Genomic DNA, 24,740 nt, shown 5'->3' on the forward strand with positions numbered 1-24,740 from the left:
ACTCAGACCTTCTGACTCAAAATACATCACTGTATTTTCACTGTATCAAATTGTAGAAGTTAAAAAAAAAAAATCAGTGGCACAGTAGAACAGCAAGAAAGGCAGAAGATATAAAATGAATGGATCCCAACTCTAATAAATCACAAAGAAAAGTAACCTGAGTGAAATAATAACCACCTTGTCATAAGTTCAAGGCAGAACTAGTAAGCAAAAATCAAATTATCTAAAATGTTATAGAAAAAGAGAGAACGTCAGGGCTGTATTGAACATTAATGACCATCTAGTCACATCTTACTCTCCTCTATCACCTTCTTCAGTTCAGAAAGAGGAAAGAGACCCTGAGAGACTCTAAGACCTAGAGAAAGGAATAAATTTCTGCCCAGCATTCCAAGAGTTTTGCTGTTTACACAAGCCCATGCTATCACACAGTAGCATTTAGCCTAGAAGTTGTTACTTGCCCTTCTTTCTCAGAGGTCCATGATATCAGGGAGGTGATGTCATGATATGCAAATATATTGGATTTAAGCTAGGGAGGGTTGTGCAGAGTCATCTGCTTCACTTTCCCCTCCAGAGCCATCTGGATATATGACCAGATATAGATCAAGAGGACTGGAGATGGCCTTGGATGAAATGGGATACCATGGCCTTTTTAAACTAAAATCTTCAACAGATCTCAGTTTGATTGAGGCACCACCCATTCAATGATTATGGCTAGGTAGCAATTGAGGCAAATAATCTCCTGTTTTACCTAGGCTTAAAAAAAAATCTAAATAAGAAAGACACTCAAGGCTTTTGACCAAAGCAAATGACCAAATGGGGCTTGGCCTAGGACCTGTTGGTGACCAATGAAAATCAGATATTTTTTTTTTTTTGGTTTAAGACCTGGTCCTTAAGAAAGAAATCCAGCCAAGAAACCCTAAGATATCTTGGGAAGGCAGCTAGATGGCTCAGTGGTCAGTGCTGAGCTTAGAGTCAGGAAAACCTGAGTTCAAATCCAATCTCAGACTTACTAGCTGTGTGACCTGGGCAAGTCATTGAATCTCCATTTGCCTTAATTCACTGGAGAAGAAAATGGCAAACCACTTTAGTACCTTTGCCAAGAAAACTCCATGGACAACAAGGCATAGTATGCTCTCCAGAGTCCTGAAGAATTGGACAAGATTCAAACAGCTGAACGACAATGTAGAGGCAGCCAGGTGGCGCCATAGTGCACACAGTGCTGGGCCTGGAGTCAGGAAGATTCATCTTCATGAGTTCAAATCTGGCCTCATATACTTACTAGCTATGGGGCCCTAGACAAGTCACTTAACCTTGTTTGCCTCAGTTTCCTCATAAATAAATGAACTAGAGAAAGAAATGGCAAACCACTCCAGTATTTCTGCCAAGAAAATCCCAAATGTGGTCACAAAGAGTCAGACATGACTGAAAACAACTGAACAGCATAATAAATAATGGCTACCTTGAGAGGCAATGAACTAAATGTTATTGAAAGTCTTCAGATAGAGGTTAAAAAATAACTCGTCAAGAATATTATAAGACACAATCATCTTTTTATTGCACTACATTATGGAAATGCTTGTTTTATTCTATACATTAAAAATAAAATTGGGGGGGAGGAGCAAGTAGATGGTGCAGTAGATAGAGCACTGCTCCTGAAGTCAGGAATATCTGAGTTCAAATCAGGCCTCAGACACTTAATACTTACTAGCTGTGTGATGCTGAGCAAGTCATTTAGCCCCAATTGCCTCAAAAAATTTTAATAATTTCTTTTAAAAATATTATAGGGAGAATTTCTGCATCAAGTATCCACTGGATTGATCTGCTTGAGAGTACAGGGATGAATGAACAGGCAATGGTGGGATCATAATTTAGTACTATAAGGATCCTTAGGAGTCATCTAATTTAACCCCTAATTTCATTGATAAGCAAAATAAGATCCAGAAATTTATCCACAATCCTTCAGGGACTTAATAGCAAAGCCAAGATTCAAAACCAGATCCTCTGATTCCAAATCTACTACTCTTCTTGCCACGAACTCCTTAAATTCCACTGAGATAAATATAGATTCATTGACAGGAATTGAGCTTTTATTAATCAACAAGTAACTACAATGGACTAGATGCTGGCATGATGGTGACCCTGTTTTTCTCCATTTCCTCATCTAAAAATTGAGCTGGAGAAGGAAATAGCAATTCTCTCTAGCCTCTTTGCCAAGAAAACTCCAAAAGTGGTCAAGAAAGGTCAAACTCAATTGAAAACGACTAAACAATAAAACCAACAAACCTCAACTGAAAATGAACCCTCCAGGTTCTAGGATTCTGTAAATCAATTGTTAAAAAACAACAACAACAAAAAAAAAAAAAATCCTATACAAAGACACACACACACACACACACACACACACAAGCACTGTGTCAGGAGTACCAAAAATTGAAATAATCCCTACCCACAAGGAGTTTACCTTCTAGCAGAGAAGAGAAATGCATACAAAAATATATGTGGCATAAATATAAAATAGGGTGAAAAATTTGGAACACAGGGTTTTGCAAGGGTGAATGTTGAAAATTATCTGTGTATTTTGAAAAATAAAAAGTTATTATAATAATTATATATAATAATATAAATTATAATACTATATTATATTCTAAAATATACATTATTACTGAATATAATAACATAATATAAATGATAATAAACAAATAAATATGAATATATATGCCAAATAGTTCAATACAGAGATATTTGAGAGATATTTGGGAAAGATATTAGCATTTAGGGATATCAGTGAAGGCTTCCCATAGGAAGTGGTAAATGAACTCTATCACTTTGTTATTGGAGATACTATTTGGTTCTTCTCTCACCCCTTAATTACCAGGTACTGTTATTTTAAGTTTTCTATTCAATTTTGGGAAATTCTGCTTACTTCTTTCTTCCATTTTACTTAACTTTATTATATCTTCTAGAGACATTTAATCCAATCAAGCTTTTTGTGGCTGCTGGTTTTCAATAGCAATGGATCCACTACCAGATCCTAACATCAAACTCAAATCTTTTCATCAATCATAGCAATATGAGAGACTTCCTGGAAGGGATGGAATCTTGTAAGGGGGAAAACACAGAGGGAAATGGGAACACCCCAACCAGGGGCCTAAAATCCATTTCAAACTCTTTTAACAACTCATTACACATTCTGAAGGGGCAATAACTAGAGTCAAAGGTAGGTAGAATTCACTAGTAAGTAGATTTGGATTAATATGAAGAACTTCTTAACAGTTACTTGTTCCAAAGTGAAATGAGCTGCCTTAAAAGATAATGAACTCCTCAGCACTAGAGATGTTCAAACAGAGACTAGAGGACCATTTATTGGGATTTATTGGACAGAGAAAAACCTGGACTAGGTAACTGGTCTTTGAAATCCCTTCAATTTCTAGACCTCTACTACTCTATGGACCATCTAGAACAGGGGTCTTAATCTTTTGATGTCATGACTCCTCTTGCAGTATAGTAAATCGTAAGGATCTCTTCAAAGAATATTTATTGCCTGCATTCATAATGGGGAAAAAATGTTAAATTTCATTTACAGGTTCATGAAAATAAAGCTTTCTCTTCGTTTCCTGTCCAAATTCAATTGTGAATCTTAGGTTACAAATCTCTAGTTTGGAAAGAGATTCTCCCTTTTACCATCCAGCCAGTAGGAGAGAGGGCCTGTCTCCTGCCTGGGATCATGCCAGACTCACTTCTCCAGTTCCTTGGGATAGATGGGTAACTAATGAGCTTTGTTCCCATCTCTGTATTCATGTGTCAACACTCCTGAGTCTGTCAGATGGTTAAAAATGGAAACAAGTTGTTTGCCTTTTTTTTTTTCCTTTAAGAAAACCTAACTATCCAAATAAGGAGAGGGTAGCCGGCTGAAGCTTCAGCCTGGGAACTGGAGCCAATTTGTTCCTTAGAAAGGCTAGGAGGAAAGTAGTTACTCGACCCTGGGGACTTGGGCAGCCTCCAGGCTTCCCAGGAAGGGGCCCGGGAGGTTAAAAACCCCCTCCTCTTGCTGCCAGCTTGCACTTGGTCTCCTGGTCTCCAGAAGCTAGTCAGTCGGACGTCTCTCCTTTGCTACTTTGCACTCAGAGGCAACCAATCCATCCTACCACCATGGAAGCCATTAAGAAGAAGATGCAGATGCTGAAGCTGGACAAAGAGAATGCCATTGACCGAGCTGAGCAAGCAGAAGCAGACAAGAAGGCAGCGGAGGACAAGTGTAAGCAGGTGAGCCTTGTGGCTGGGTAGCCCAGAGAGCACAATATGCAGGCCCAGGAGAACAGAGCTCATAGCATGTCCCTACTGTTGGCTTGCTATATGATTTGGGCTAAAACACTTGCCAGCTTTTCTCCCCAGTAAAGCAAAGGGTTCTGGGACTTCTTGTCTCTGTCCTAGAAACCTTGGGAAGTTGGTCTGGCAAAGCCTCCCCAGAATCATATTTGCAAAAGCATAAAATCAAATACAAAGGATTACAAAGAAATTTAAACTTATCAAAATTAAAAACAAAAAATAAGATGGGAGGCCATGGAGTTAAAAACTACTGGAGAGTCCCTAAATACCTAATATTCGATTATATTGTTTTCATCCATTCTTTTCTCTTGATGAGGAATCCAGCTAACATTACCCAGACCCATCCCTCTTCCCTTCTTCCACTCCCCAAGATAAAGATTCCTTGTGCCTTTCTGGTGTTGTCAAGGAGAATTAGCTCAAGTTAAGCTGTTTGCTGTAGCAAGGGAAGGCTCATATGCTTGTTACAATGTGTCTAGTAGATGGCATGTATGTGTATTTGCAGAATCAAGTCCAAGTAGAATGTTAAAAACTGTAACTTTGTAGTGAAATACAATAGCTTTATGTCTGGAAGCTGGAGGTGCATTCATAACTTCCTATTAATTTTTATATGGAGGTATATGTGTGTATGTTAATCTCTTAATTTTTTTATCAGAAAGCATGCATAGCTGTGGTTTTGTGTACAGAATATATATTTTCTTGTATATACCTATGGCTCCATGGTTGGAAATTTGGGGAGGAAGTGTATTAAAGGAGTATATGTGTAACATACTCATTTCATCTTGTTCTCTCACTTACTATGCAACAATATTGTGACTTTGTATATAGGATGCATATGTGAGTATGCGGTTATATACCTGTAACTTTCATAAGATGACGTATGGTGGGGAAATTGAGTTCTCTATGTAAATGCAGGAATATGTGTAGCCAGGTTTGTGGGGGAAGGGGATGTGTTCATACCTGAGTGTGAAAATGTGATTGGGTGTATAGGAGTGTACATAAGAGTATAAATTTCCGATGGTATATGTGTGTCCATGTGTGAGACTGTATACTTATGGCTTTGTATATAAAGGTATACGTTCCTGTGACTATATATATGTATATCCATAACCTTAAATATTAGGAATGTGTTCAGCATTTGTGTTTGTGTGGGACAGAGAGTGGGAATTGATTGAATATATATATGAGGCTGATCTAGGAGTATACATGTGGATATATATGAGACTGTTGATAGTTGTGATTTTGTGTATAAAATTATATGTATGTACATATGATTTCAACCTACCTCCTCATATTTCTACGTAACAAAACTATGACTTTTAGAATAAACTGTGTGGACATAACTGTATGTGTATATACTTGTGATTTTATATATATGATGGGAGTGAGATTGAATATATATTTGTTACGCTCTATAGCTGTATGTGTGACTATGTATGTGTGTGTGTGTCTATATCTGTGTGTGTGTCTGTATACATATATATGAGTTTTGCGTGTAAGGATGTACATGTGTACGATTATATGTGTATATCTGTAATCTTGTATACTAAAAATGTGCTTTGTATGTGTGTATATGTATATGTATGTATGTATATATAGATATATATCTGCAACTACATAAGAAAGCGGGATTGACCATATATATAACTTTATGGGAGTGTATGTGGATACATATCTCTATGTGTGAGTGTTTATGAGGCTGTGAGTTTATATATACTGTAAATTTGGATATAGTGCTATATATATATAGCTCTGTACATGTTTATATTGTGTATGGAATTAGTGTAAGTGAGCTGTGTGTGTGCCTGTGACTTTGTACACTGGAAGTGTGTGTGTATGTATGTGTTTGTGTGTGCACATGCATACTCTAAACTTTTTGTAAGAAAGTTGTACACAAGTATATATCCACAAATGTGTATGAAGATATGTTGGAAATTAGATTTTGTATGGGCAGCTACATGGCGTAGTAGATAGAGCACCAGACCTGAAGTCAGGATGACCTGAGTTCTCAGTACTTAACACTTCCTAGCTGTGTGACACTGGGCAAGTTACTTAACCCCAATTACCTCAGCAAAAAAAAGAAAGAAAGAAAGAAAGAAAGAAAGAAAGAAAGAAAGAAAGAAAGAAAGAAAGAAAGAAAGAAAGAAAGAAAGAAAGAAAGAAAGAAAGAAAGAAAGAAAGAAAGAAAGAAAGAAATTAGATTATATATACCTGTGATTTTGTGTTAAGGTGTATATGTGTGTGTGTACCCTAATCACCTCTCATTCAATAGCCTTCTGATTGGTCTCAATTTCTTCTGCATTCTAATCCATTCTCCATTCAGCATCCAGAATGATTTTCCCAGAGTGAAAGTCTGACTATGTCATATCCACCACTCAGTAAACTTTAAGGGTTCCCTATAACCTCCAGGATCAAATAGAAAATCTTCAATCTGACATTTAACATTCTTCACAACCCAACCCCTTCCTACCTTTTTCATCCTTTTTTATATTACTCCCATTCTTATATTCTACTCGTATATTCTATAGTCCAACCATACTGACCTGCTTTCTGTTCCTCATACACAGTACTCCATCTCCTGCCTTGGTGTCTTGGTGTCCCCATACCTAATATGTCTTCCTGGCTCACTTCTGTATTTTAGCTTCTCTTGACTCTGTCAAGAGTCAGCTCAACTCCCACCCTCTGCAGGAAGCCTTTCCCAGCCACACTGCACACACACACACACACACACACACACACACACACACACCCCTGGTGCTTTCCCTCAGAGATTACCTTCCATCTACTTTCTCTAAAGAGTAATAAAACTTGTATATACCTAGTTAGATATAGATATATGTTATCTCCCTCATTAGAATGCAAACTTGAAAGAAAGAATTTTTCCCCTTTCTTTGTATCTTCAGAGCTTAACGCAGGTTCTGATACATGGTAAGCACTAAATAAATTTTTTCTGACTATGTGAGCAATAGAGTCACTTGCCTCTGGCTGGATATTTGGAGTACATGAATGTATTTATGTGTGTGCAAATATATACATATATATGTGTGTGTTTGTGTAGGTATATGTACATACACTCATGCTTGTACATACATACTTGTGACCTTGTATAGAGGAGGGTGGAGAATATTAGCACCAACAAAGGTAGGATGGCACAGGATCTTGAAGCTGGGAGAACCCTTACAACTCAGAAAGTCAGATCTGGGAGAGCCCTTAGAACTCAATGTCAGACTTAAGAGGGCCCTTAGAACCCAGAATGTCAAAGCTGAGAGGGCCCTTCAAACCAAAATGCCAGAGTTGGGAAGAGCCTTAAAACTAAGAATGTCAGAGCTAGGAAGACCCTGAGAACCCAGAATATTATAGGTAGGAGGCCCTTAGAATCCAGAATATCAGAGCTGAGAGGAACCTTAGAACTCAGGATGTCAGAGCTGGGAGGACCCTGAGAACCCAGAATATTAGAGACAGGAGGGCCCTTAGAACACAGGATGTCAGAATTTGAAAGGGCTTCCAATACAATTCAATGAACAAGTTACCCATTAGGAACCTACTGGGTGAAAAGGCTTCCATGAAGGTCCTCATAATGATCTGGAAATCACTTGAGGTTCCCCAAGACTCTTTCGCAGCAAAACACAAATGCTAGCAGGTTCTATCATGCTACTAGTCTAATTGAATTTAGTTAAAATGAGTGGGACTGAGCAGCCCTGTATTGACTGCAAAGTGACAAATGTTTCAGCTGTAGTAACTCCCCAACACCAGTCTCTAAGTCAGAGAGAGGCTACAGTCTTCATTGGTGGAAGGAATATTTCCTGGCCAAAGGTGGGGGAGGGAGAGATGGAGGGGGGGTGAGGGGGAATGAAAAGAGTCATCGAGATCGGTATACTCTCAGCAGGAAGCTCTTTGGCTTCAAGTAATTGAGAGTAATAATAAAAAGTAACTTTTTTTATTTAGAGCTTCTAAGGCTTAAGTGAGGCAATGTGGGACAGTGGCTAGAGCAGGACCACCCGGCTTCAAATTCTACCTCTGATACTTTCTGGCTACAGGACTTGGGGTCACTTGTCCCCTCGGTCTCCTAAGCTGCAGAGAAAGTGTCAACATGAGTTAGCAGGGAAGATTTCCTCACCCACCACTTTCCTAATACAGATGAAATCACAGGTCCAGTCCCTCACCTTTGAACATTCACAAAATAAACATTCACCTGGATTCCCTAAAGGTCTCTAGGTGGCGCAATGGATAAAGAATAGCACTTTGCCTATATCACGACGAGGCCTCTAGGTGGCACAATTGATAGAAAATTAGATGTGGAACCTGAACCACCTAAATTTGAATTCTGCTTCTGACCCTGAGGAACTATGTGATCCTGGACAAGTCACTTAACACTGTCTGTCTCAGTTTCCTTGTCTATAAAATCGCGATGATAATAATTGTATTATATATCATATATTATATGTTATATCATGCTAGAAGTGATTCTTTGTGTTATGTTATACTATGCTGTGCTATGTCATGTCATATAACATCATATAATGTCATTTTATGTCAGATTATATCACATTAACTTGTAGGATATTGTGATGTGATTTGATGTGCTGTGACATGGCATGATAGGATATGATGTCACATATAACTATGTTATTATTCACCAAATCCCTCCACTCCACCTTCCTGATTTCATGGTCCTCTCCCAGAACGAAGGACAAACAATAGCAACAATATTGTTACTAAACCATCTCTGATTCTCACAACAATTCAGAGGTAGATGCTATTCTTTTCTCCATTTTCCAGATGAGGTAACAGGCCTGAAATGAGTAAAGTGACTTGGCCAGGGAGTGTCTGACATAAGGTGTAAATCCTCCTGAGAGCCAGGTCCGGCTGTGCCACCAGAAGCCTAATAGGAAGGATACTAATTACCCAAAATAAGTACTCCACAAAGTGGGGAGGAACAAGAGCCGGGGAGAAGAGCAGACGAAGTGCTTTAAGAGAAGGAAGAGAGAGAGCCCTTTTGGCTGAGGACTTGGAGGAGACAGAAGGGTTTAGTCTCTGGCATTCTAGGCCAGGGTGACAGGCCAAGGGAATGCACTGAGGTGTGAGGAAGCAACATGAGATCAGGCCAACAGCTCGCTGTCCATTTGTGTCGGGAACATAGAGTTCAGGAAAGAGAGAAGTGAAAGATAAGCTGAGAAAGGTAGGTGGGGGCCAGATGGAGAGGGGCCCTCAATGCAGAGGAATCCATGTGTTATCTTCTGGTTAATGAGAAGCCACTGAAGGTTTTTTGGTTTTGTTTTGTTTTTTGGAGAGGGTTGAGGGAGTGAAGGGGGAAGACAGTGTTGCACAATTTGCTCAAACCTGTGTCTTAATTATCTGATTTTGGCAGCTGTGAAAAAAATAGGACAGGAGAAAAGAGAGACAGAGATAGACAGAGAGAAGTGACAGACAGAAAAAGACAAAAAGAGAAAGAGAGACAAAGAGAAGACAAGGAGAGAGAAAGAGAGAGAGAGGCAGAGACAAAGACAGACAGAAAGATAGAGATAGAGAAAGAGAGAGAGAAATGGAGAGAGACAGAGAGGGAGAGAGACACAGAGAGAGAGAGACACAGAGAGAGAGACAGAGAGAGAGAGAGGAGAGGAGACAAGGAGAGATAGAGATACACAAAGAGAGACAGAAAAAGAAAGGAGAGGAGACAAGAGATGGAGAGAGACAAACAGGAGAGAAGATAAGAAGAAATGGAGAGACAAAAATGTAGACAGAGACAGACACAGAGAAGAAGAGAGAAAGAAAGATTTGAAGCAGCTAAGAAGCCAACTAATCCAAATCTCACAGGCAGCTCCAGATCACTTTACAATCCACTATCTCATCTGACCCACATAATAAACCTTTGAAGCTGATAGTAGAGAAATCCAGTGAGATAAAACATGTAAAATATTTTCCAAATAGGGTGTTATATACATGTCAACTATCTTCATCATCATTAATATCTTCATTTTACATGAAAAAAACTGAGACCCATTCATTTAGCCTTCATATATAACTTGTTAATCAAAAGATTTTTTTTTTTGATGTATTTACTACTTCCCAACATACAAAGAAACTCCCAAAGTACCATCCAGGACAAACACAGCTACACAAACTCTGCCCACATACGATGCATTTAGATGAAACTTTCTCAAGTTGCTCTGCCCCCAGAATTTATTCTCTTGTTCCCATCTGGTGATGAGGCTCTTAGAACTGAGCCATGTTGACTGGACAACAACTTCACAATTTCTCATACTTTCTCATACTTAAAATGGGATCATACTAAAGCTCTTTCACTTTTGTGATTTTAGGCAAATCACTTAATCTCTATGAGCCTCAGTTTTCTCATCTTTAAAATGAGCTAACATCCCTTCCAAGCCTCTAAATCTCTGATCCTACAAAGCCTTTCCATCTTGGTGGGACTTCCTGCTCGGATAGATTCACTGTCAAGATGCACACATATATTGTGTCTAGGAAATACTGGGACATATTTAACATATATAGGACTGCTTGCCATCTGGGGGAGGGGATGGAGGGAGGGAGGGGAAAAATCGGAACAGAAGTGAGTGTAAGGGATAATGTTGTAAAAAATTACCCAGGCATGGGTTCTGTCAATAAAAAGTTATTATTTAAAAAAAAAAAAAAGATTCACTGTCAAGAGCTCAAAGACACCTCACTTCCTTACTGAATCACTACAGGATGAAAGTAGATTCTAGAATTGTAGCCTTAGATTTGGGAAAGACTTCAGAGGCTATTTAGTCTAATTTTTTATTATTATTATTATTTTATAGATAAGAAAACTGAGGCATGAAGAGAAATGATTTTTTTTAAGTTCACACTTAGATACTTAATACACATTGAATGAATGAATACCAGTTTTTCTCTATGGCACCCAGTTTTCTTCTCTGTGAAAGGGATATAATATCAACAACAAGAAAGAATACTAATAATAAACACTAGCACATATGACAAGCGATATATTGAGGATTACAATCTGAACCCTCTGACTCCAAATATAGGACTCTTTCCACTGGGCCATGATGATTTCAATATGTCATTATTAATGTTCAGATTCTTCCTTTGTTGGTTGATCAAGTAAATCCAATTTGATGTTGTGAAGATATCATCAATTGAATGTCAAGTTTCAGTGTATCTTTAAATATGTCTCAGCTCTCACAGATAATTGTCTTGACTCTCATGCCAACCAGGGAGAATCAGAGTAATATTTTTTGAAGTTTTTTTTTTTTTTTTTTTTTTTTTTTGCTGAGGCAATTTTGGTTAAGTGACTTGTCCAGGGTCACACAGCTAGTAAGTGTTAAGTGTCTGAGGCCAGATTTGAACGCAGGTCCTCCTGACTTCAGGGCTGGTGCTCTATCCACTGCACCACCTAGCTGCCCCCAGAGTAATATTTTTTGAGTCATAATCAAGTCAGTTTCTTTAAGGACTCATATTTGTAGCTCTAGGTGCAACTAAAATGAAAGAGATAAGAAAAGAAGAAAATATTATTCCTGTCTTCAGAGAGCTTATTTATTAATAATGATGATCATGGAGATAATAATAATGATAACAGTTTACACATTAGACAAGTACTTAATTTATCTGAGCCTCAGTTTCTGTATCTGAAAAGAGAGTCTGACTAGATGACTTAGGTCCATTCCAGTTCTATCTAGTTCCAGATCTTTCATTTTATGACAAGATACTTATCCCTTTCGTTTCTATTTTCATGCTTATTCATGTCCCTCTTTCTTTTTTTTTTCTTTTAATCATGTCCCTCTTTCAAACGCTAACTTAAGTGTCACTCCCTCTATGGAGTCTTCTACTATTACCCCTAACTCCTCCTCCCCTCCAAAAAAAAAAAAAAACCCACTCCAAATTACCCTTAGAGATAGAACTACCAATTCTAGATCTTGAGTACACACAATACGATTAGTGTGCTCATTTTTACCTTAGATTCAAATGCACTTGAAATCAGAAGGTCTGAGTTCAAATTCTGATGCTAAGATTTACTGAACATCTCGGGACATTACTGGGATCTAAATGTAGGCCCTCTGACTTCCAATCCAATGACTTCCCATCCATTGTACTTCTCAATACACTACAAGATTTAGAGCTGGAAGGAATTTAAGTAACAGCTTTTTGTTTTTGAAATATATGCAAAGATAATTTTCAACATTCACCCTGGCAAAATCTTATGTTCCAAATTTTTCTTCTCCCCATCCCCTCCCCTAGACAGCAAGCAATCCAATATGTGCAAGGAATTTTAGAGATCATCCTCATCCAACTTTCTCATTTGACAAATACAAAAACTGAGGACCAGGAAAATTAAAGTGAGCTGCCTAAAATCAAATTCTGCACTAGGACGGTTATTTGGCCAGATGCTCTGCCTAACTAGGGATGGGTTAAATCACTCTCTGCCCAAAGTGCTGAATGTAGGAATAAGATCAAGGCATTCAGCTGAAACTGCTGGTCCAAAGCCGGGACCAAGGCCAGGCCACTTTATCAGCCAAACACAAACGTGATCCTGGAAATTCCTCAGAGCAAAGACCTCTCACAAAGGCAACATAAACAGACTTGAGGCAGAACACAACCAGACAGACCCCACAGATGCAGAACCTTAGATTCCATTAGTGCCAGTCGAGCTGGCTCCAGGAGGAGAGAATTAACCTGGCTGATGGCCATACAGAAACCCTCATGTTTCCATTCATTGATTCATTCATTCACTCAACAATCATTGAATGAAGGTAGAGGCAGGGGCAGCCCAGAGCTCGTGGAAAGCACACTAGGACTTTAGTTTGAATGTTGACTCTTCCTTACTGACTGGATCAGGCAAGTCCATTCTCCTTTCAGACCTCAGAAGTTGATCTCAAAAGGTCTAACTTTCTAAGCCAGCTCTAACATTCTATATTCTAAGGTGCATTTCAGTTCTAGAATTTTTTTCAAGAGCTCTCCCAGATCTGACAGTATGAGTGAGGGACAAAGAAGAAGGGACTTGAACCCTAGGTCTTTGGGAGAAATAGCATGGAAAGTAGAAAGGCTTTCTCCTATGTGCTCTAGGGTGTCTATAAGGGAAAGGCCTTTTGCTAGCAAAAAAGAGAGTTTTAATTGGGGAGGAATGTGAGAGTGGGTGGGAAAGAGACATCTATGCTGTGCTGTTGTTTCTTTTTTTTCCCCTAAAGAGAGAAAAGGCTCATATTCTTCATGTTTTCAAGGGGAAAGAAAGAAAGCTGATGTGGACAGAGTGGTCACAAATGGGGAGAGGGAGAGCAAGGGCAGTATAATGGCTAGGAAGGAATGAGTTTGTAGTATGTACATTTGGGGAGTCCAGATTGTACTAGATTTGGTTATTTGTATTTCTAAGAGAGAGGAAAAAGATGAGATTATATATGTTTGTGAGAAGACATAAGAGATTAGAAAAGAGAGAGTCTGAATTGTCATTATTAGGGAAGACAGTATGGAGGATACAGAAGAGTAGAATATAGGGCATTATGGGAAGTTAGTTGGAGAGGCACTGGGCTGTGGGGGAGTAAGAGAAAGGGAGGGTCTCAATAAGGATATATATGTGGAATTGACATAAGACACTGTCCTGAAAAGCTCAGGCTGGCTCCGACTATACATCTTCTAGGGACAAAGCCCTCTCTTACAGGGGAAGGAACTCAGTGTTTTGTGGCTGAATAAATACCACAGGTTGCTTGCTTTCCTGTGGGTCTTCATCAGCAGACTATGCAGCTCCTTAAAAGGCCACTTCTTCCAGGAAGCTTTCCCTGACCAACCCATTCCAATATCCCTCTCCTCGGGCTTTCTATAATGCTAACAGTCTCCATCAGTCTGGTTCCTAATTTAAATGGCGTTTACATTGTTTTCTTCATCTTTTCTGCATGCCTTAATTCTTCCATGAGACTCCGAGCTTCTTTGGGCAAAAACTGTAAATCCTCCTCCCATCTCCCCAATGGGGCTAAATGCATGCCTGGACACCAAAGATGCACAAACTGCATTCCCTGCTGATATGCTTTTTTCTCTTTGCCTGGGCTCCTCTTTAGTGTAATTTCTTTTAAGTTTATTCCAGAGGTACAGGAGAACAAATCAGGGAGATGTATGTGGAATAAACCTATCGCTGACTCTTAACGATGAAGGGTATTGGGTATAATGGGATGGGAGGAGGAAAGAGTAGGAAGGACCCTTCCCTCATCTCTGTAAAGGCCTCCTGTTCTCCCTGATCTGACCTTAACTTTAGACTGTGTCAGTAATTACAGGATAGGGGCACAGTTGGTGAAACAAGCGCGAGGGCTTGAGAGATAAGGGTGATGTTGAAGTCTAGATAGAAGAGGTTGTAGGGGTCCGAGGGTGGCAAAGGTAGGGGGTGGGAGATTAGTTACGGCCTGGGGAATGTATGGCGTAGGTAATGAGGGATGGGAGTGTGCTGTAGGGGGGAGGGGGGACCAGCTGAGGTTTGGGGGGTTGAGTTCTGTGGGGCATTTAGGGAAGGGGTAGGACAGAGGACGCAGGTGAGGGCTGGGGGATGGATTTGCTGATTGACAGAAAGGAAAGATGCGCTACTGAGTATACTCATTTTTGTTTTGCCCACGACCACAGGTGGAAGAAGAACTGGTGATCCTGCAGAAGAAGCTAAAGGGAACAGAGGATGAGCTGGACAAGTACTCTGAAGACCTTAAGGACGCTCAGGAGAAGCTCGAGCTGACGGACAAGAAGGCGACCGATGTATGTGCTCCCGGGCGTCCCCCGTTCCCCGATCCCTCCCCCCGACTCTTGCTGTGCAGGGTTGCCCTCTGGCGGATGAGGAACCGAAGCCACCTCGCTGTGGCCAGCTTTCGGCCCCTCGGTGAGGGGCGGCGTGGTCACATCCCTCTAGTCCTGGGGGAGCCAGGCTGGAGCAGCCGGGCTGGAGCAGGCCGGAGACCTCGGCGCCCCCAACCTCGGCCCACCTCGCCCCGCCCCACCTCGCCGTGGCCACCCCGCTTCCCTCCGCCCAAGGGCGGGCTCCGAGGCCGGGGGAGGAGCCCCGCTGCAATCTTTCTCCTAATAAGTCCCGAAAAGGGGCATTTTCCAAGCAGCTGCGGCCAGCGGTGCTGACGTCACCGACCCTCCCCCAGCTGTGCTGACGTCACCGCCCCCAGCCGCGGTGACCTCATCCATCCCCCCCACCGTAAAGCCGCCCGGCAGCAATAGGGGTGGGAAGGAGGCGGGGGCTCCGGGACCAGGGCGGCGGCTCCTTTTCCTAGTGCAGACCAGCGGCGCCAGTCCCGCCAGCCCCAACGCTCCCAGGCCGCCCTGCCCCGTGCCCCGAACCCCCTAGTCCCCATGGCCGGCCTCAACTCTCTGGAGGCGGTGAAAAGGAAAATCCAGGCGCTGCAACAGCAGGCGGATGAGGCGGAGGACCGAGCCCAGAGCCTGCAGCGGGAGCTGGACGGCGAGCGAGAGCAGCGGGAGAAAGTGAGACCCCCCCAGCCCCAGCCCCTGTTCTTACCCTCATCCCTCCACCCTTCTCCCTCTGCTCTTGTCTTTACCCCAGCCCCAGCTTTCGTCTTTCCCCGAGGCCCTCCGCCTCGCCGCTCCGCTCTGCCCGTCCTCCTTTCTTTCCCCTTCTCTCCTCCATTCTTTCTCTGCTCCTCCCTCCCTTCCTGTTTCAGACCCTCCTTCCTGAATGCCTTTCTACTCATTCCGCTCTCCCTCCATCTCTGATCTCTTTGCTATCTCAGCTCTCCTCTCCTTCCATCCTTCTCTGCTCTCTTCTCTCTCCATCTCCTTATATTTTCTCTCCATTTCTCCTGCTTTTCTTCCCTTCATTCTGTCTTCCCTCCATCTCCCTTTGCGCTCTCTCCATTTCTCTGCTCTCCTCTTTAATTCTCTCTGCCCTTCCTCCTCCCTTTGCGCTCTCTCCATTTATCTCCTTTCCTCTCTTTTATTCTTTCTCTGCCCTCTCTCCAACTTCCTTTGCATTGTCCATTCCTCTGCTTTTCTCCCCTTCGTTTCTCTTTCTATCCTCCTCCAAATCCCTTTTTCTCCATCTCTCTGCTTTCCTTCCCTTCATTCTCTCCTTGCTCTCCATCTCTTTTCTACTCTCCCTCCTTGTCTCTTCTCTCGACTTTCCCTTTCTCCAGTCCCCCTCTTTCCTCCCATTAACTCTTTTCCCTCCCCCTTCCCATTTTCCTGTCCTGTACAGTCTATTCCCGTCCTCCCTCCCCCTCTTCTTCCTCTCTTTTCCCCTCTCTGACTCTCCCTCCCTCTTCCTGTCTCCCTCTCTTTCCTTTCACTCCCCTTATCCCAATTGCCTCCCCCCCACTTTTCCCCGCCCTTCCCGTTCCCGCTCTCTCCTCCCGCTCTGTCTCTCTCTCTCTCTCTCTCTCTCTCTCTCTCTCTCCCCCTCTCTCCTCTCCCGCTCCCTCTGAAGGCTGGAGGTGGTTCCTGCCGGGAGGTAGCCCGCCTGCCCTCCAGGACTGTGTATCTCAGGAGCCCCGTCTGCCGTCTGCCTGGCTCCTTCTCCAGCTCTGTTTCCGCCTCTCTTTGGCCTTCCTTCTGCCTCTGTCCAGGACCCACAGTCGGTCACCTCAACATCCAACAGGAGTTTTAACCACTGATTTGTGAGGTCACTCATCCCAGTGACCCCCTGAGCACATTCCTCCCATTCACCTCCCTCCACTTAAATATACAGCATCCCTGAGCTGGGAAATGTGCAGAACTAATAATTCCAGGTTGGGGGAGGAGGGGAGAATTCTCACTAGAAACTAATCTAAAAGCTAACTGCCTTAAGTACAGGGAATCAAGGGCCAATGTAGGAGGGGATGGACAAAGAGAAGTAGGGCTTGACCAAATGAGGGAGAATAGGGCCAAGGGAAGAGGAAAGGGACAGAGACGTAGGTTTGATCAGGTGAGGAGGGGGAAGGGCCTGGGGGTTGGGGAGTGGAGAGGGCCTAGGGGAAAGGAAAGGGACAAAGAGAAGTAGGCATTAAACTAGTGAGGTGGAATGGGGCTAAAGGGGGAGGGGAGAGATAAGGAGAAGTTAGGCTTGATCAGGTGAGATAAGAAAGGGCCTAGGGGAGAGGAAAGGGACAAAGAAAAGTAAGGCTTAAATTGTGAGGGGGAATAGGGACAAGATGGGAGGGGAGGAACAAGGAGAAGTAGGGCTTGACTAGGTGAGGGGGGAAAAGGGCCTAAGGAGGGGATAAACAAAGAGAAGTAGGGTATCTTCTCTGGGACCACTGGATCCCAGGTAGTAGGGTATGGAGGGGAAGGGCACAACAGACTGGACTGGGAAAAATTCCGGATTTGCAAGTCAAAAAATTTGAGTTGGAAGTCCCAGCTCTGACATTTTCTGATGCCTGACTGTGGGCAATTCACTTCAACTTTTTGCACCTGTCTCTTTTGTAAATGCATATGCATGGTTGTTATGGCAAACTTGAGAGAGATGAATTAGTACAGCAATCTAAGGGACCATCTAAGCCACAGGGACCTAAGTGCTTTCTGATCTAACTCCCTTTGTCTCCCTCTCTGCCTGGAAAAACCCTTATCCTACTCTGGACCCTCCTTCCTCCCCACTACCACTCCACCCCCAACACACACAGGAGGTGAGACACCACCTGGGAAAAATCCAGGTGCCACCACCGGATGCAGAGCAGTTGACTCAAAGGCTGTCATTCTTCCCTCTGACTCAGAACTAGCCTGGGTGTGTCCCAAAGCACTGATCTCCTCCCCACAGAGGGGACACCCGCCTAGTTTTACCTGATTGGTTTCAGATTCATATTGTGTAGAGGGGAGACATCAGTCCACCCAATGCATATGGCAAAACCTAGCAGTCCCAAAGTGTCTTTTCATTTCAAACATAACTGGACTAGAAACAGAGGATAAACACTTAAGGCTTTGCACGCATGCACTATAGTCAAGCTTGAAGGCATGCAAGATCACCTGAAAATCTTGGGCTAATGAGGACACTGAGGTCTAAGGATATTAAAACCACTTTCCCAAAGTCACACAGAAAGTAGTCAGAAACTAGAGGCCATCTAATCTAGCCCATTGGTTTTATGAATTGGGAAAATGAACTGTTTTAACCTAATCTGTTAAGTGACTTGTCCAGAGCTTCACATGCTAAGCAAATGGCTAAAACAAGTCTCCACTTCAGACCCTCGGACTCCAAATACAGGGCTCTTTTCACTGTGTTCACCTAGATTACCTTTATTGCTGTCCCCTGAATAATGGTGGTGCTTATCTTCTTAGCCCCTGTTTCCAGTGTTTCCCCCTTGATCTCTCTTGGGGGCTTTTTTTCTGACCCACCAGTCTTTTTTCCCCCATTCCCTTTTGTTCTTCCCTGCTACCTTCTATCTGCAACCATCTTCCATCCTGTAGGAGCAGTGCCAGAAGTTCCCTAATCTTTCAAAGAAGAATCACTATAGATTTCTGACACACACCTCCCAGGTTTTGGCAGGGCCTTAAGTTAGGAGTGAAGACCTGGATTCTATCCCTGGCTGTGTCACTAACAGACTATGTCACTTCTTGCAAATCAACTTTCCTTTTTTCAGTTCCTTCTCTATAAACAGAGTATCTTGGACTAGATGATCTCTGAAGTCCTTTCCAACTTTAATATTCCCAGCCAAATGTATATGCAATGCTCTTCCCACAAATTGGACAAGGAGCTGGGTCTGGATTCTGATTATCAGGCTCTGAATTTATTTCTGTTCTTTTTCTAATCATGTGGCCTTGGGAAAATAATTTAGCCACCATAGACCTAAATATCTTCCTTTACAAAATAAGATGTTTGTAGAAATGGTCCTTTCCCACTCTAAATCTGTGATTGTAGAATTCTAATCATACTTTTATCTTTGACCTTTGATACATAAGGATTCTTTTAGTCTTGATATTCTGATTCTTACTTCGTGGCTCTTTTTCAAGGGAAACCCCCCTCCCCTCCAATTCCATCTGGGATGTAGAGGTCCTCCTAACCTTATTTTCAAATTAGGCCTTTTAAAACCATGGTATTTGGGGAATTCCATTCAACTATCATTTATTCAGGACAGTGTCCCAGACAGCACAAGAGGGCTACAAAAATGAAAAGGAAATTGTCTATGTTCTCTGGAGCTAATTATCTAACAAGGTACTTGATGCTGACACAAATAACTTTCATACAAATTAAAAAATGGCTAAACCCATAAGAATTTAGCACAGGCCTAGCCCAGAACAGGCACTTTAGAAATGCTTGTAGATTCATTGATAGGAGAGAATCCAAAATGCAACCTGGGAGATTCAAGAAGGAAGGAAATCCTTTCTAGTAGAGGTAATCAAAGAAGACTTCATGAAGGAAGGAATGTGTACACTGGGCCTTGAAGGTACAGAAAAATTTCAGAAAGGATAAAATAAGCCAGACAATTTATTCCAGACATGAGGGACCACATGTGTGACTGAACTTAGTGGAGAAGAGTAATGTGAGCTGAGACTGGAAAGGCAGGTGGGAGTCAGCATACAGATGCCACTGGAGCTTAGCTGCCAGGGAAGGTGTTAATTGCATTATTAACTCTTAGCAAGCCCAAAGAAAATAAAAAGGGAAAATTTTTGAATGTCTTTTCTAGATTGGTGAGGTAGCAGAAACACAAGGCTGGGAGGGAGGAGGCTTAGCATTGAGATCCAGCATTTTTTCACCTCAGATTCATCATTTCCACAAAGTTCTTCAATGGCTTTGCCATCTCATTGATGTAGGTACTAGACTGAAATCCAGAAGAAGTTGAAAGAATACTAAACTTTGGGTTTTAGAACCTGAGTTCAAAATCCTGAATATATTGAGATTTTCTAGTTCTGAGTATCTTCTTGTGCAAAATGAGAGAGAGACGTTGGGTGAGATTACCTTTAAAGCTATGTTCCATCCAATGACTTTTCATCCTATGTCACTCTTTGTCTCTTAAATCCTTCAATCTAAGTCTTCTCAGCTGTAAAACAGATAAAAGTACAAAATTTAAAAAAGAGAGAGAGAGAGAATTATTGTTAGGCAACTTCAGTAATCCTATTTTGGTCTTAGTTAAAGCATTCAACTGTTAGGCACCCCTCTTTATGCTGCCCTGGGGACATTTAGAAATATGTTTTCAGTCTGAAAACAGTAGCAGAGTTGGACTTTTCCCACCACATTCAACCATCTTAAATCTCCTGAGTCCTGTTTCCTCTGTGATCTCATAGCAAGTCATTCCTTCATCCGTAGAAGGATGACTTTTGCCGAAAATGGCCTTCTGCTTAAAAGCCAAGAGACAGGGATGGGAGGAAGGTTCAGTTGGAAGGAAGGATATTTTTGGAAAGTTGATGACTTTTGAAAACTTCATGCAAAAGCAGCCCACAGTGGGGAGGAGATAAAGCTTGGAGGTTTCTGGGAAAAATATAGCTGAAGTCCAAGCAGGGAAAAAAAATCCACTCTGGCATCAACTAGAAAAGTGGAGAGTCAAACATTCTGCAGACACTGCATCCAGACAGCTGGTTTCATTTAGATTTTTGTGTGATTAGCCGACATCTTCCTGTTACTTTACCACTTGGATTTAGTGAGCCTCTTTTACCATATAAGGAAAATCCTCTGTAGAATGTGGAAGGCTTTGATTGCAGGAAGAGGTGGAGTCCAAGAAATTACTAGCAGTGAGTGACTAAAAGTGATTGGGGGGGAATTTTTTTTAAGTCTACATCTCTGAGAGACCATTGCTGGCTTGTTGAAAAGAGTTCAGTTGTAGAATTTTCTTTACTAGCAAGAATTTGCTTTTTAAGTCTTGATTACTTCTAAGAAAGAAAGGAAGAGAGCTCTGCCTCAACTACCCCCTAAGAAGACAAGAATTTGTTGCTCCATAATTTAATAGTAGTTCCCTAAAATAGCTGTTTAGTCATTTTAGTGAAATCTTTCCTCAGATCAGTGATTGGTAGAAATTGAAAATCAGACTATCAAAACATCATCTTTCTCTCTGCTAATTCTGAGTTATGTCTGGCAACAGTCATCCCCTGCCTTGTTTATTTCTCAGGGATTCAGTTTTCCCTTTATTGAGCAGCCAAACCCCATGGTTAAAAAATACTTCTTGATAGCCACGCAAACACACAAACACACGCAATCTTTTCCCTCAATAGTCTATTCCTATACTTTGGGATTTTGCTTTTTGAAATAGTTTCTTTTCCTGGATTTCCATGCCCCGCCCTAACTTGGAGCTACATTGTAATACCTACCTTTTCTTCTATTCAAGGCACAGTTACAGTGGCTAAAGGGCTAGACTTGGGAAAGTCTAGATTTAAACCCCATTTAAGACATTTATTACCTGGTTGACTCTGGAGAATTCACTTAACTTTTTTCAGCCTCAACTTCCTCATTTGCAAAATAGAATTATCACTAGCACTTACCCTATTAGATTGTTGTGAGAATCAAATGAGATAATGCATATAAGGCCATTAATTCATTACCAGCAAATGGACAATTAGGATAATCCCCATTGACCTCAATCCATCTCTAAAACCCTGGGCCCAGAAAATACAGTAGTTGGGGGACCAGGATTCTAGGACTGACTTTGTTGCTAGGTGATGATCTCCATTAGTTGCTGGGACCAAAAAAAATTTTATCTCCCAGGAGCCAACCTTCTTCTGTTGAACCCTGCCACATTTAACTTAGTCGGTCCAGTTTTTCAGTGCAACCTATATTGGAAGCCCATTACCTTGGTAGTCCTTAGAGAAGTTTAAGTCCAATGGCATTGTCTTCAGGAGTTCAGAGTCATTTTAATGCAATGAGGAAGATTTAAAAGAAGACTTTTGTGAAAAAGAACTGGGGCTAAATATATATAGTTGACTGATTAAAGTCTATACTAACGAGACACATGGTTCTGAGTTAGCTACTTTTGGATTCTGTGCCTCAGTTTCTCTGTTGTTAAAATAGGGAGGCTAATACTTGCCCTAACTGACCAGAAGTTCAAATTTCTAGCTCTAATATTCCCTATTCTAAGGTATCTCCCATACCTGAGAATTTCATAATCCCTTTCAGGTCAAACACCCTCTGTGCTAAGGTCTTGGGCAAATGGTGTGTAGTGGACAGATCACAAGTCTGAATCAGCAGCCTGGAGTTCATGTCCTGGCCCTCCCATTTAGTATCTATGTAATTTGGAGAATGTCACTTTCTCTTTTCAGATCTCAGTTTCCTCTTCTATAAAATTGGGGGAGAGACCATGACACTTGCACTGTAACATTCCTTACATCTTTGGTAGCTATGTGACTCAGTTTCCTCATCTGTAAAATGAGCTGAAGTAGGAAATGGCAAACCATTCCAGGATCTCTGCCAAGAAAACCCCAGTGGGGGTCACAGTCAGACACAACTAAAAAATATCTCAGCATCATTTTGGTGGCTAAATGAGATGCTAGAGAGAAGACACTCTTAAAAAGCCTGAAGGCCTACACAATTTTGAAACATCTTGGCATAGAGGTGGCCCTGGTTTCTCCAAGCCAATGCCAGTTAAGGACAAACTCTGCTGGTTCTTGCCAAGTTTCAAGTACAGACCCAGCCACAATTTGTACTTCACTGGCTCATAACCAGAAGGCTAGCCACCAGGCAAGCCAAAACGTCTAGAATGGGCTTCCATGGAGCCAGTGTCCACATTAGCTTCTATTAGCCTCCTCCTTTTCTTTCCCCTTTCTCCTCCTACTTCCCTATTGGGTTTTCAAACTAAATATGTATGATATTCCCTCTTTGAGCTAAATCCGATGAGATTAAAGTTCCAAGCAATGCTCATCCCCATCATCCACACTAGTAAACAGAAGCACTATCCTATTGAGATCTAGATCATAGATTTAAAGCTAGGGGGTACCCAGAGGTCCTGAATTTTATAAGTGAGAAAACTGAGATATAAGGAGGAGACCTAGAGATAGTGACATAATCAGGATTTGAATCTAGATCTGATTCCCAATCCCATCATCTTTCCTGCCTTCTATACCATTCTGACACAGACTTAGAGTTGAAAGGCCATTTGGGCCAACTCCCACTTTTTACTAATGGGAAAACAAGCCCAGGAAGAAAAAGGGATTTATTTACCCATCATCACATAGGTGGAAAACCTCAGAAGTGGGAATTGAACCCGAAGGTTTTCTGACCCCAAATTCTTTTCCCTTGTACTATTCTGCTCTTATACCTTTGCTGCTCCTAATCCAAGGGGAAGGGAAAAGTAAAGGGTGCTTATATTTTATCATTTCTGGTCACATTTTGGCCTTTCCTAACTCCTACCCCTAGGATATTAATTAATGCTCTTCTCTCCCCTTCCCCATCAGAATTATTCCAAGTAATGAAGGCAAGACCTGTTTTGTTCTGGTCTTTGTATGAGTCCCTAATATAGTGTTTGGCTGCATGGATGCTTAATAAGCATTAATAATTTAATATTAATAATAATAATCATTAATAAATGCTTAGTAAATATGATTAAATTGAAGATAAATTGAAATGAAGAAGGAAAGGGATGAAAAAAAAAAAGTTTTGTTTCCTTTATATATAAGCACAAGGAATCTCTGGTCTTCTAAGCAGACAGAAGTAAAGTAGGCACCCTCATCCAAGGCTCTGCACAGATGCATCTGGTCTGGGCTAGGGGGCCTGGTCCTAGAATGTCTGTGCTCTCGAGGAACCTTGCACAGTTGCTGACTTTTGATTTTCAGGAAAGTCTCTGGAAGATCTTAAACTCACACTGTGCTGTTCCCTTGTGAGTTCCCAGAGATAACAGCTGGTTTTTAAAAGAGCACAAAGCTTTCTTGTCCATTCCCTCACACCTGGCGACTCCCTTTTGTAACATCATAGGAGGGGAATGTTTGTTCTAGGATCATAATATATATAAAGTATTTTGCAAGCCTTAAAATACAGCATCACCATAAGCTATTATCATTATAGACAGGAAGGGCAGGGGCTGATCCCCCTATTTCACCCCATGCCCCACTCTTGAGCACTTCTAGATCTCCCAGTAGGCAACCCCCTCTCTCCAGGAGTCTGGTCAGCAGAAATAGAAACAGACTTACTGAAAGGAGTATCTTAGAAGTAGTTGCTGAAACTGGATCCCAGTCTATGGACGATGTTTTTGTTTTGATTTTTTTTTTTTTAACCCAAGTGTCTAATGTCCACTGTATAGGCTGAAGGAGATGTGGCAGCCCTGAATCGACGGATCCAGCTAGTTGAGGAAGAGCTGGACCGGGCCCAAGAACGTCTAGCCACAGCCCTGCAGAAACTGGAGGAGGCAGAAAAGGCAGCTGATGAGAGTGAAAGGTAGGACTCTCTCAGCCTGTGACAAGAAAGAAAGCCCAGGGTCGGGGTGGGGCTCCCCACAAAGGGAAGGAGAAGAAAGTGAATGAAAGGCATGCTGCTGTTGAGTTGGCTCCAGTTGTAAACTGTAGCCAATATTCACTGGAAAAAATTCAGTGTAAAAGAAATCTCTACT

At 41.8% G+C, this 24,740-nt stretch overlaps 1 protein-coding gene across 4 annotated transcripts in view; it reads left to right on the top strand.

Annotated features, from left to right (window-relative positions):
- The first annotated feature begins 3,966 nt into the window (after positions 1-3,966).
- The window catches only part of TPM4 (tropomyosin 4), a 38,963-nt gene continuing 18,189 nt past the window's right edge, over positions 3,967-24,740 (top strand). Inside the window, exons 1-3 of one of the 4 annotated variants that reach the window (XM_051972064.1) lie at positions 3,967-4,263; positions 14,920-15,045; positions 24,435-24,568. In XM_051972064.1, the coding sequence (XP_051828024.1) occupies positions 4,150-4,263; positions 14,920-15,045; positions 24,435-24,568 (374 nt within the window). In that variant the 5' untranslated portion in view covers positions 3,967-4,149. Of the gene's footprint in view, positions 4,264-14,919; positions 15,046-15,142; positions 15,778-24,434; positions 24,569-24,740 lie in introns of those variants that run through there. The other 3 variants (XM_051972063.1, XM_051972066.1, XM_051972065.1) reach the window with 3 other exon arrangements.

The sequence above is a fragment of the Antechinus flavipes genome, chromosome 1 (genome assembly GCF_016432865.1).
Source record: "Antechinus flavipes isolate AdamAnt ecotype Samford, QLD, Australia chromosome 1, AdamAnt_v2, whole genome shotgun sequence".
Taxonomy (NCBI): domain Eukaryota; kingdom Metazoa; phylum Chordata; class Mammalia; order Dasyuromorphia; family Dasyuridae; genus Antechinus; species Antechinus flavipes.